Source organism: Pinus tabuliformis, chromosome J (genome assembly GCF_031772625.1).
Source record: "Pinus tabuliformis cultivar Carrire ecotype Pingquan chromosome J, CPIR1, whole genome shotgun sequence".
In the NCBI taxonomy this organism is placed as follows: domain Eukaryota; kingdom Viridiplantae; phylum Streptophyta; class Pinopsida; order Pinales; family Pinaceae; genus Pinus; species Pinus tabuliformis.
Window position 1 is genome coordinate 192,092,239 of NC_142295.1, and position 13,499 is coordinate 192,105,737.

At 40.7% G+C, this 13,499-nt stretch overlaps 1 protein-coding gene across 1 annotated transcript; it reads right to left on the bottom strand.

Annotated features, from left to right (window-relative positions):
• Window positions 1-9,236: 9,236 nt before the first annotated feature.
• LOC149226338 (uncharacterized) lies at window positions 9,237-12,483 on the bottom strand. The gene is made up of 3 exons (XM_089380178.1): window positions 11,569-12,483; window positions 9,483-11,142; window positions 9,237-9,307 (listed from the first exon to the last, which is right to left on the bottom strand). Exons 1-3 carry the CDS (start codon window positions 12,481-12,483, stop codon window positions 9,237-9,239), a joined length of 2,646 nt encoding a protein of 881 aa, XP_089236304.1.
• Between the last annotated feature and the right edge of the window lie 1,016 nt (window positions 12,484-13,499).

The following is a 13,499-nucleotide window of genomic DNA, read 5'->3' on the forward strand; positions in this document are numbered from 1 at the left end:
TCATGATCTAGCTGAGGCAGGCATTCCCATGCTCAGATTTATAAATTCATTTTCATGTACGTAGTACAGACAATCGTCTGAGTGTAGACTGATGATTCTGGTAGAGCCATCATCCCTTTGATTGGATGATTATCTGTGCAGCAATAATGTACATTTAATGTCTTTATTTCCCTGAATATATATCGTAGCCCGGATGGATGAAACTGTTTCCGGGGTCTTCAATCTCATTCGATCTTCACTCGAAGTACAAGTCTATCCATGTGAGAGATGTTCTGGAGTCGAACATGGAAAGACATCGCCTGATTACCAGCCAATGATGTAAGATGTTAACAGGCGCGAGAGGAATCACTGATAATGATAATGAGCCTCAAGGTACTGCAGTACAATTCATGTGGTGTGAATAAAGGACTTGGCGTCGAACACCACAAACAATCTTTCGGTCGAAGGCCATTGATGTAAACCTGTCGCCGGAAGTGAGAAACTTGCAATTGAGGCATGCAAACTTCAAAGTACTGAATGGGGTGTTCCTAGATCGACTTCTTGGATAAGGAGCTGATGTTGACAAGAAGCGATCCGTCATAGGAGGGCCTTAATGAATCCCACATCAATGACACAGAACGGAGCAAATGATTTTAATGGAGGTGAAAACGATCTGGTGATATAAGGTTCAGGGTGGCGGTCATGAAAGAATGGAGTATAAATGTATTGTAGCGGGTGAGACACAGGTGAATTCTCTGAATGAATTCTCTTGAACATATCGACGACACTGACGTGATGGATTGGTAGCATTAACCCCAAATGTGGATGGTATGATGGGACCATGGTGATGTGACCGGTAAATGAAACAACCCAACCCGACTTGGATGCAGAGTGAAAGTGTCATGTTCAAGAGCGACTTGCTACCAACAAAGTTTCTTCAAGTTTTCTTCCCAAATTTTCCCCAGTCATTGCTGGCCAGTACCTCCTTATTTTTTTCAAGCTTGAGGAGGATAACATATGCTTGTTCTATAATTTTCCCTTCAGGCAAACCCATCGCTATGTTTTAACGAGCCTAGCGATAGTGAAACTCGTTCTCGTCTATAGACAAGTTTGTCACTATTAAATTTTAACGAGTTTAACGACAAAGATAACTCAGTACTTTTCAATTTTAGAGAGTCTGAAAAGGAATGTAAAGGAAACTCCAAAATTCCTTTTTCGTCATCTAATCCCTTAAGTCCGAAAAAGTATAAAACAATACAGAAGGGATGAATTTTCGATCCTTTTAACGAGCCGAACAAGACAAGTGCTTGATCTTTTTGTGTAATAATCCCTCAGGTCCAAAAAGATTAAAATTTAGAGGAGGGATAGCACTTCCGGTCCCTTTAACGAGCTGGAGAGGCCAATGGCTCGGCAATCTTTTCATATTTTACGAGTCATTTGAAAAGAGCTTAAAGGAGACTCGTCTTTTGAGGAACGAGTGATAAAATTGGGTAGCAACTGATTCCAGGTAAGGTTTGGAATTTTCCAATCACGACAGTGTTACAAGGATGGCTAACATGATCACTCTTCGCAGTTGTTCCTCAAAATGGGTAAACAATCAAATGGAGGTGAATGATCGACCAATGTAAAAGTGGAGGTGATGGTGCAAACACGACCAAGGCTTTAAAGGCTGAAGTGTTACATTCACGATGGTTATTTACCGGAAATTGGTTCATTTTTTAATGAGCTTAAACTCTGGAGGAACATGTGCTCATTGCTTATGTTTATTTTTTAACGAGCATGAAGTCCACACTAAAACTGCTCGATTAATCCAATCGTATAATAAGAATGTCTCATATATAAAAATGGCAATTTTTAGAGTTTTGCCCCACATCCTTCCTTTATACAAGTTAGGAAACGACCAATCCTACGAGTTTAAAGGATTAGAGGAACTACAAATTTAAAAAATAAATAGTCGCTCTTTGCTTGCACGCCAAAAATTTTGCATGCCCCCAAGTATAAAACAAAGTTTCAAGGTTACCCCTTCTTCCTTCCGTTAAAACATTTGTTTTACCGGAAAAGGTCTACCTCGTACAGGTTACCAAAGATTGTTCTATTTACGGCGTAAACAAAACATTTCTTCGGCGATGTTTATCAAAATAAACAAAGGTGATTCGCAATGCCTGCCAACCCACATAACTTTGACAAGAGAATCTTATTCCAGTCCAACTCCCTCTTCCAATCTCGGACGGGAGTACGGAGGTCATATACTCTCGCGGAAACCTACCCTATACCCGAAGTTTTCCTGCCGAAGCAGACCAGGGTGCATGCCCCCTGGGTTTCAGTCATGTCCCCCGAATCACTCGCGCTCATCAGGTGGACGGACTGGGGATTGAGACATTTCTTGCGTGAAAAGACCATTCAGGGATGGCATATGACTATTTGCTTTGTGTGATCCGAGAAATGAAAGCTGGTCTACAAGCTTGACCACTCTTCCTTCATGCGGAAAACACATTACTCTAAAGAGTGAGGAGACAATCGCTCCTATGCAATAAATATAGTCTCGTCCAAGGAGTAGATTATAATCCAGGGGTCCTTGGACTACGATTACGTTCATTTGAACGGTTTTCCCTCTCAATGTTATGGGTACATTGGAAAGGATCCCTAACAGTCGACTGGTTCCTTTGTCAAAGCCCATTAGATTTCTTATCTCAGGCAAAAGCGATGTCGAACCAAGCGCTTTCCAAGCAGTCGAGGAAAGGATACTCACAGAAGCTCCTTCATCTATGATGGTACCAGCCATAACCATTCTACATATTTGAACAATGATTCAGAATGGTATACTAGCCGGTAAACGGGGTCTGCCTAGTTGATTCCAGTCAAAGGAGACAAGTAGGTTGCTTGGAGGTGGGACCAAAAGACGGCCGGGTATGACTCTGACGAACTTCCTTCCTGCGGTAAAGGAACGGGTAAATTGCCCCCATGTTCATCGGAGTCTGTGCTTACGAAAAGAATTTGGATAGTGTCATCCTTGTTCTCTTCGGTGACTGTATCATCTGAAGATGGAACCTCTGAAGGCAAGACCGGGTCAACTGCCGCCTCGACCTTTTGACTTTCGTCTGGTATGGGTTCAGATGGTTTGTCTTCAATGATAGATGCTTTAGCCGACCACCTGAGCAGGCCAGCCAGATTTTCAACTAGTGACGGACTCAGCAAGAGTTTATTATATCCAGGAGGAAGTCGTAACGGTGAAACCGGATGATCGTCCAAACCTCTTTTAGCTTCATATAAGAAGGGACAACGGTGGACAGCATGATCGCCTTCACACAGTTTACAAGGAAATCTATATTTTCCTTTTTGTCCTGGGGCTTCACTTTCACTAGTCGACGGTGTGTTTTCAACATGATCATCAGAGGTTGATGACACCGCATTGTGCAAATGAGGAGACCAGCCCCTTAAGATCCGAGGGATGTAAGGACAATCTCTATAATAGTGGTCTCCTTTGCAAATGACACATGGCAATTTAGGCCTGGTCGGTGTAGTGTGTGGATTTTCGCTAGATGACGCTTGGTTGCCCCCTTTCGCTTTTGGCTCCTTCTTCTTCTTCTCTTTCTTCTTCTTTTCCTTCTTCTTCTTAGGTACTTGACTTTTGGTTTTACCAACCCCATAAAGCGAAGAGGAAGGAGGAGAGGAAGAATTGGAGGAAGTAGAAGGTTGGTGGGTAACTCTGGAATCGTCTAGTTGTTGACTCGCTTGTTCAAGAATTGCAGTGTTCTGAATGACAGAGGTTGAGAAGATCCATACAAGCAAGCCGATTGTCAATCCTGGAAGCGACAATGTGGCCATATGGGGTGCACCAACATCTCCCCAAGAGGAGAAGGGACTAGGATTTCCTCCAAGGGGAATTCCTTGGTTGGTGGATTCCATTTTCTCAACCCAAGATCAACGTAGGAAAGGGTAATGAATATTCCATTTAAAATAAATTTTAGACGCTTTGACACAACTTGTTTTTTCAATTTTTAAGAGTCGAGAAAAAACAAAAGATGACTCTAATCGCCTTCGATTTTTAATGAGCCTGAAGTGACAAGTGCTCAGATGGACCTTTTCCGTTAAAGAGTCTGAAAAGGAATGAAAGGGACTACTCTGGAAATCTAGGTAGAGGGATTACCAAACCAATCGCAAAACTGCAGAATACCATTTACGGTACGGCAGTCAATCTTCTTGAATGCTGTGTTCAGTGCATTACGATCGATAGGGCAATAGACACGGCTTCCTATGGATAAAGGATTAAGCCTATTGTGGTCTCCCAAAATATACTCGACGGTACGTGGGAGCACAAGTCTGTACTGGCACTTATCGTCTCAAAGTGGAGGAATCACCCAACCATCAGTGAGAACAATAGTTACCAGGCTTTACGACGCCGGAATATGTCTCTAGCCTAGACTTCTAAATGTTGTGCGTTAGGTTCCAAATTGTTGTTAGATTCATCGAATCTATTTTATAGTTGATCTTGTTTATATGAAGTTTGCCTTTTAGGTTCATCGCAAGATGTAGTATAATTCCTAACATGCAATCTAAGATGATTAACAATCTTTTTATCTTCTTTGTGCAATGAAAATCCTAGCTACTAAGGAAAGAAAGACAAAATTCTTTCACAAAGAGCAAAGAGCACACTCTAAATGCACTTTCCTAAATCAAACCAATCAGACTGTCTAAATGCAAATGCACATGCATGTATTTGTTTTCGACTTTCTTAGTATGTAGATGATAAAAAGAAAGTTGATGCACAAATCTGAATTTCTTTTCAAGCGACAATTATCAACAAGTTTCTTTTCGAAATAAAAAATGGAGGCAATCACAACACCTTACGATTTTGAAATGAATACTCGTTTTCAACACTAGAAAAATTACAAATTCAAACCAAAAACAATAGTAACAGGATAATAGACTATCTACAGCAATCAAACTCTTTCCTATGATTGAAAACGACACTTGCGACACTTCCAAATCAAAGGGCGACAGTGAGATTATGTTACTTTTTGCAAAGAAGAACTGAAAATGACTCAACATACACACAAAAACATTTACAGTTCTTTTGTACAAAGGAGGCGGAATAACAGCAAGGAAAAGGGGTTTCACACAGAGATATACTGATCACAGGCAGCAAAATTCATGAATAGAACTGGAAAGAATGAATCACAGAAACCAAAATTGAACAATGCCTAGTCTGATTAGCACACCTGTAACACAGGGAATTTGAAATGTAGCGCACCTACTACACTCGGGAAGTGCGCTGAATTTCAGATTCTCAGAACAGTACTTGTGCTGGGCCAGAAATGAGACTTTGCTTGGGTTCTGGGTCACAGTTTGCAGTTCAGTTCATGGGTTTTGGCCAAGCAAAAGGTAATCAGTAATGCAACAATCAGGGGTAGATCTAAGGAGGATCTAAGAGTTACCACAAGGGGCAATCAAAGAGTTTGTGAATCAGTTTTTTAAATCATAAACAAATCCCGGAGATTGACTGAAGCGACATTTATCTACTTTGCATTTGCATAGCAAATGCAGTTCGAAAGCTACCTGGCACGACTTCAGACTCCGTCTGTAAGTTTATGAAATAGACAACAAGGAAGATAAACAAACAAACTAATTCGTCCCCAGCGGAGTTGCCATTTTGTTACAGGGAAAAGTGTCTACTCAGAACTGCTTATCCCACTAAGGTGTGATAGCTGCCTTAGAAACAAACAAAGTAAAGCTACTTTCATTTTTCCTTTATGAAGTATAGATAGAGAAGAACAAAGAAGACCAACCTCTGTCTTGTGCTAATCTCCTGGTTCGATTCCTCTCTTCCTTGATAGTCTTTCGCTACTTGTTCCCTTGCACACCCAGCTTCACAGAGTACCTGTAAGATCACAGTAGCATAGCACTATACAAGAACATGGATCTATAATCATAAACAATCTAGGATCAGATGTAAATTGACCATACAAATGCAACAAATATAAATGACACAAGAGTATGGAGGAAAACTTGAATAGCTTTTATTGATAAACAAGAAAGAGCCAAGGGGAGTTACAACTAGTTGTTCTGACCCAGCATCATCCTCTCAGCAAGGAAGCCCCTCTTCACCTCATAAAAAGCTTAGATCGCCCAACAATCTAATTTTTATCTCAAGAAACCAACGGCAATTCCTTACAATATGCAAAATTCCAGCCTCTGGATCTCTAGGATGAGGGATCCATATATAGATATCTGTAAGGGAGATGAGTCAGCTTGTGATTTGATTAGTGTCTTCCCTCTGATAGTTCCTGCTTCCACTTGGAGATTGATGATCTCTTACTCATCCTTGGTCGAATTTAGAGAGGCAAGTGTCACAGGAGAAGTTTCTGGAAGCTTCCATTGCCTCTCCACGTCGCAGAATGACATTGCCATTTGTCATTTCTCGCCCATCGCACCCCATAGAAGGGATTTTTGAAATGCAACACACCCACACAATGTTTTTAGGTGAGATGCAACGCACTTAGCCTATGGAGCAGCTGAAATGATCCTGTTTTGACCAATTCTGAGCAGTTTTTCATGGAGAACTTATGGGAGAAGCTGTAATCAGTTGTCCTTGTTCCTTTAGGGGTTAGAACAACACTTTTAGGGACTTAGGAGCCCTTGGTTTATGGACATTTCATGTTTGGGGTTGTAGTGCCCAAACATGTCTATAACGTCTATGTATGCATTGCAAAGCACTGGTGCCTCTTCTATGTGTGCATTGGCCCTTGTTTTTGAACAAAACTTGCCCTTGTTTTTTATTGTCTCTTTGATTAGCCTACTTCCAACTGACCTTCCCTAAGTCTTGAGTGTCTTGTACTCTCTCTGAAGCCTCCATTTTCTTTTAATTTGTGTTTTATTGCATTTGGTGAAAATTGGTTTTGGTTTTTCTTTTTTCTTATCATTAGGTCACTTGAAAACTTGTTTTGGTTTATCATTGATCGCTTGGATGAATTGTTGTTCTAGTCCTCATTCTAAAAGTGCATTTGAATCAGTGATTAGACTTTACATCTTGTTTTTCCTCATTTTTAAAAATTAAGTGTGTTGAAAAGAAAAATCTTTGCATTTTCATCTAGGGTTATGTGTGTGAATTTAGAATTCCCTAGTGCGAAATTGCATATTTTTGCTTTCATTTTTGCAAAAAAAAAACAAAAAATTAATCTATGCTTGTTAATCGCCTTTGAGTGTCATCTCTTTTGATTTTTGAAAATTTCACCCAATTTCAGTTTTATTTATATGTTCATGAAATCTCATATTATGTTTGATTTCGTTTGAATCCACTTGTATTTGTTTTGAACAATTCTCTTGCATGGATCACATTTCCATAGTTAGAATTCTCATTTTCACAACAGGAAAAGAAATTGTGTATTGATTAAATTTGCACAATTTCCAAGGGAATCATGCATAGATTATATTGTAGGGTTTGGCATATTTTAATGCTTTGAATTGAATTGGAATATTGAAATTGAAAGATCTAGTTAGGAAACTCTTGTTTTCTTCTTATTTTATTTTTGCATAATTGTTTGCACCTCTTCCCTACACTAGATAACTTTCATCGAAATTGAAAAGTGTTATTTTATCATATTAGTTGCATCATAGTTGTGTTTAGGTGACATCGATTTTTGTTCCTTGAAATCAAAATCTAATTCAAGATAAACATTAAAATTTATTGAATGAACCTAAGGAGCATTTGTAACATTAACACAAAAATTTAGAGATCTAGGCTAGAGACGTGTTCCAACATCGTTAAATGTAGGAGTTGTCATTTTCTTCCAGCATTGTATCCCGAGGGTGAAATCAAGTTCCATGTATGTGAGTGTATAGGATCCTTCTCCACATACCTTTGGGTATATTGGATAATGCTCCATGCACGTAAAGTATATGGCAACGCTCTCATCGAATGAGTATGGATTAGACAACACTATTACGGATTGTACTACCACGTACCATTGAGTATATTTTGAGAGTCCCCTATAGGTTTCTATCCATCCATAGGTAATCGATTTGGCCGCCTTGTAAACCATGATACAACGGACACATCATTAAGGGAGATTTCTTACACGTAGGTTAAGTCCTTGGCTCTCCAACATGTATATTGAAGTTCACGATTGCTTGGTAAACCTTTATTCCTAGTTACCCCTTTGTTTTGTTTGTTTACTTAATTTCTAAAATAAATTAATTGATTGTGAAACAACATCCTCCTTATGGAACAAATCCTTAGTGAATATTAGTTTGAGACAAATGGCATCAGTTCTGAAGTCCACCAATCAAGGGAACACCTCTGATGGGAATCCTGGTCCTTTTCCTTGTTTTGGAAATATTGGTTCTCTTTATATGGAAACGTTGTCCCTTCCCGAATTTACCATTGGTTTTCTAGTTTGTTTTCAACCACTATAGTTCTGAATCTCCAAACTGCTTCTCAACCAAGTTATCCTCCACCCGAACAACATCAACCTCATGTTAATCCTAAACTTGACTCCTTTCCTTCTTCACCTATTATTTCTTCATCCCTTTCTTCTTCTCCGTGTGGTGAAAGTCTTGATTCTAGTAAACAGGAATCTAAGAAGAAGAAGAAAAGGACGAAGAAGAAGAAGAAAATAAAGTAGGGCGGAAACCAAGCTACCATTTCTACAAACGCAACTAGTATGTAAAAATATTCCAATCAACCCCATAAAGTTAAATTCCCTTGCAAGTTATGTAAGGGTGAAAACTTTCTTAGAGATTGTCCTGGTATTCCCAAGGTATTAGAAGTGCGATCCACAAGCTCACATTGGCCTTTGTCGTCAACTTCTGGAGATCATGCTGGTGACAAACCCTCAACTAGTGATAGTAAGGTCCATGGGAACAAGGGTAAAGTTAAGTTTCCCTGTAGGTTATGTGAAGGGAATCATCCTATTCACCTTTATAATTATATGGATGAAGCCTCAAAATTTTCGAAAAACCTTGCAGATTCTCAACCTTGACTCCTAGCTGGTTATCAAAAGCTTTCACCAAATCCTCCACTAGTTGATGTAGTTATTGATCAGAATCCATCTCCTGTCAATCCAACTCTCTATGAATATGAATCCCCTAAGTCTATTCCTCACCAACTATTGGTTGAGAAAACCTTTGACTCAATTCCACCTTCAGTCGATCATACCTTTCCCATAGGGAGTGAACTTCATACCACTCAGGTTCTTCTCGTTTCTTCATATTCAAATGAGGATCTGTCGAACTGATGGTCTGCCCCTGCCTGTATTCAGTTATTGTCCAGCTTCCCAAAGCTTGTTGTACACCAGCCTTAGAAAACCTGTCGGCTTCCTCGTTTCTGTCCCTGTATACATGGCATATGTTGAAGAAGTTAAAAGATGATTTTAAGCGCTGTATTTCCTCAAGAATAATCTTCAATATTTGATTTTGACATGCAGCATTTCCGTTGACCCAGTTGATGACGTTCAAAGAGTCACCAAAAATTTGGATTGAGAGAATATTTCGATGAAGAAGCCAACATAGAAGAAGGCGTAATGCAGATATCTCAGGAAAGTTATTTGAGCCTGATCCGAGGCCTACAGTGGCTTTAAGGGAATGATCTTGATTAAGGTGAATACACAGTCCAGCCCCTGCCTTGTTGTTCTGGGAGGCCCCGTCAGAAAAGGCCCAAGGAATACCCTCCTGGATATTAACAGGCTTTGAGAAATTTTGAGGAGGTTTGGGATCGGGAACAGGAATGGCAGAGTAGATAGCTGCACAGTTTATCACTGTGACTGCGACGGGGGTGTCTTTATCTTGAAACAGGCTCTTATTTCTCGCAATCCACACCCCCCAGAAGTAAATAAGAGGAAGAATTCTCATATTCCCTTCCGGGAAGGTTTTCCACCACCTACTCCAAACCGCTTCCAAAGGTTCATCGCCCAACTGTGCCTTGATGTTGAGCAAACTAGATAGCTCCCCCCAAATCTTTTTTGATTCAGCACATGAGATAAAAAGGTGATTAATAGATTCCTCTTCTGTTTTGCACAAAGGGCATCTCCCTGGTCCAACTAGATATCTGGCTCGCAAAGTATCCCAGGTTGGAACTTTCCTTTTTAGCATGCACCAGAGGAAAATCTTAGCTTTTGTAGGTCCTTTAAGCTTCCATATAAGTTTCGACCACCAATCTGGATTGCCCCAACCTTTCTTTTGCATAAGGAAGTTGTATCCATCCTTAGGGGTATATTCTCCTGTATCCCCCTGCGCCCATATCAACAGATCTGATTCATTTTTGAGCCTGACATTAGAACGGTGAAGTTCTTGGATATAGGAACACCATTCATTCTTCCACCTGATATTTATTCCCAGGTCTTCTGCACTCTTCCAAGCCTGACCCCATATTGAGGATTGACCAATTTTCTCCACCTGGTTTAATGTATAAATGCCCTTGTGATCAAGATGCCTGAGTAAGCCTAGGGATAGGGCATAAGCTTCATTACAGCCTACCCAGGGATCCCTTCCAATCCTGCAATGACTTCCGTCACCTATCTTCCAAGCTAGCCCTTGTTCAATCACAGAGAAGGCTTCCACCGTTGCTTTCCATACGACTGAAACATTTTTTTTCCTCTTTTCCTGGCTTCTGATCCAGTCCTCCATTGGGACAGGGTCGATATATTTTCTTCTGACCACTCTGGTCCAAAGATTCTCCGTCGAAATAAGTCTCCAACCAGATTTGGCTGCCAGAGAAAGGCTAAACTCAGGGAGCCTTTTTATTCCCCATCCTCCCCATTCTTTGGGTCTTGCCAGCTTGTCCCAAGCTACCCAGGGGAGAACAAAACTTTCTTTAGCCCCTGCCCATAAGAATTTGCTACAGATCCTCCTGATTTTTTCCATCACACCTTTCGGAACCCAAGTTAAGGCTGCCCAGTAGACAGGGATGGCTAGTAGTACTGATTTAATAAGGGTTAATCTGCCTGCTCTGGACAGCCATTTGTGACTCCAGTGAGAAATTCTAGCTTCAATCTTAGCAATGAGCCAGTTCCAGTCCTCTATCTTGTATGCTGATGGTTTTAACCAAAAGCCCAGATATTTAAAAGGGGATTCCAGCTGTTGATGATGGAAGGGGAAAAGATTTAGCACCAAGGATCTTTCCCTTCTTTCAATATTTGCCATAGAGACCTGAGATTTCCTGTGATTAATCTGCATGCCAGTAGCTTTCAGAAACAGATCAATTATGCTTTTAATCTCCTTAATTTCATTGATAGATCCATTAGTGAAAAGCAAAATATCATCGACAAAAAGGAGGTGGGTAATGAAAAGATTAATTGCTACCTCAATACCTTTTACCTTCTCCTCTCTTCTGCCTTTATGAATCAACCTGCTTAAGCCCTCTGCCACTAGAAGAAAAAGAAGAGGAGATAAGGGGCATCCTTGCCTTAATCCTCTTTGGCTTTTGAAAAAAGGGGAGGCAGCTCCATTAATAAGGATCACAAAGCTGACGTTGGAGATACAACCCATTATCCAACTGATGAAAGAATAGTTGAAGCCCAATTGAGTTAGCAACATCCGAAGATAAATCCAGTTTATTCGGTCATAGGCTTTAGATAGATCAATTTTGAAAACCACCCCTTTCTTTTTCTGCTGCCTGACACTGTGAATGACTTCCTGGGCTACTCCTATGGCCTCATGGATTTGTCTCCCATCCAAAAACCCGAATTGTTCCATTGAGATATTCCTTGACAGAATGGGAAAAATTCTTATAGCTATCACCTTTGCAATAATTTTGTAAATGCAGTTGCATAAGGATATCGGCCTGAAGTCTTCAAAGGTCTCTGGATCATCCTTTTTAGGAATAAGAGCTATGAATGTTGAATTGAAGGGCCTGTAAACTTCTCCTTTCTGTCTTGATTCTTCAACTACATCAGTTATTTCAGAACCTATTAGATCAAAGAAGAAGAGGAAGAGTTCAATAGTCCATCCGTCCGGTCCAGGGCTTTTTTCTTTAGCCATGAGTTTCATAGCTACTTCAACTTCATCCCTGGTAACAGGGGCTGATAAATCCTCTGCTTCATCCTCTTCGACAAATCTTGGAAAACATTGAGCAGTTCTAATAACCTCAGCTATTGTGGCTTCTCCCGAATCTGAGAAAAGACTCTGGAAGTGTCTCTGTCCAAGACCGGAGAGGCCTGAGAAAGTATTTACCTCCCTGCCTTCTTCATCTTTTAGGCTCCAGATGGTGTTAACAGATTTTCTCCCTTTTGCAAAGTTATGAAAAAAGCTGGTATTCTCGTCACCTGCTTTCAACCATATAGCCCTGCTCTTGAGCCTCCATTCTTCCTCCTTATCCAAAAGAATTTTGTTCTGAAGCTTCTCCAATTGAAGGATTTTATCCTTGGAGGCCTGCGAGATATAACCGTCCTTCTCGGTGCTTTCCAGAATTTTCAACTCCTCCCTGATTCTGTTTAATTCTTCATTCTGTTTGGACTTCCTATCCTTTGCCCAGGAAATAGTTGCCTTCTTCAGTCTCTTGAGATTCTCCATGAATAAGAAACTTTTGTCCTCCCTTGCATCCCTGTCCGGATGAATCCATGTTTCCACAAAAAGATTTTTAAAGGAGGGATCTTGAAGCCAGGAAGAGTTAAATTTGAAGGGGGAAGGAGGCTTAGGGGGAGGGCAGGAGATATCAAGGAAAATAGGGAAATGATCAGAGTTGCCAATTTCCTCCACCCATTGCTTGAAAATAGGAGCCTTTGAGATTAAACCTTCAGAGAGGAGGAACCGGTCCAATCTTTTTGCAATTCGATCCTCCCCAGTCCTTCTATTCCTCCAAGTAGGTTTCAATTTAGAAGGGGAAGGGTCTATGAGATTGTTATCCAAGAGAAGACTGAGGAAGAAATCCGACAGGGGGTCTTCCCTTGCTGAAGGACCCCATGCTTCTGCGCGCCCTATTGAAAAATTTAAATCACCTCCCACAATCAATAGGGGCGATTTCATCAAAGATTTGTTCAGCAAATCATTCCAGAAAGACTCCCTACCTTGGCAGGGGCCATAAATATTAACAATCAAAAAGGGAAGGGAAAAATCTGGGGAAATGATCTCCATACCCATTACTTGTTTCGACCCCCATAGGTTCATGACCTTAATTCTTCCTTCTTTGTAGCCTATTGCCAACCCCCCGGAATGGCCTGATGAGTCGATTGCTGTGAATTTCCAACCTGGGAGGAGGGAGTTTAACATATTTTCCACTTCCGACCCTTTTCCCAGAGTTTCTTGAAGGAAGATAATGTCAGATTTAGAGGAAAGGAGCCAATCTCTAAGGGCCAGTTTTTTAGGTTTGCTGGCCAAACCTCTGCAATTCCATGAAGACAGGATCATTTGATTACTGAGACGGGGTTCTGCACTGCTCTAAGTACCCCAGGAATTGAATATTGTTTCCCATCAGCTACATCCATCTTCGCTTTTAGCTTTGCCTTTGATAGATCCGAAATTCTACCTCTCTTGTTTTTTGGTAAGCTTTGGGAGGCCATAACCCCTAAACCACCTACAGAAATGGATGG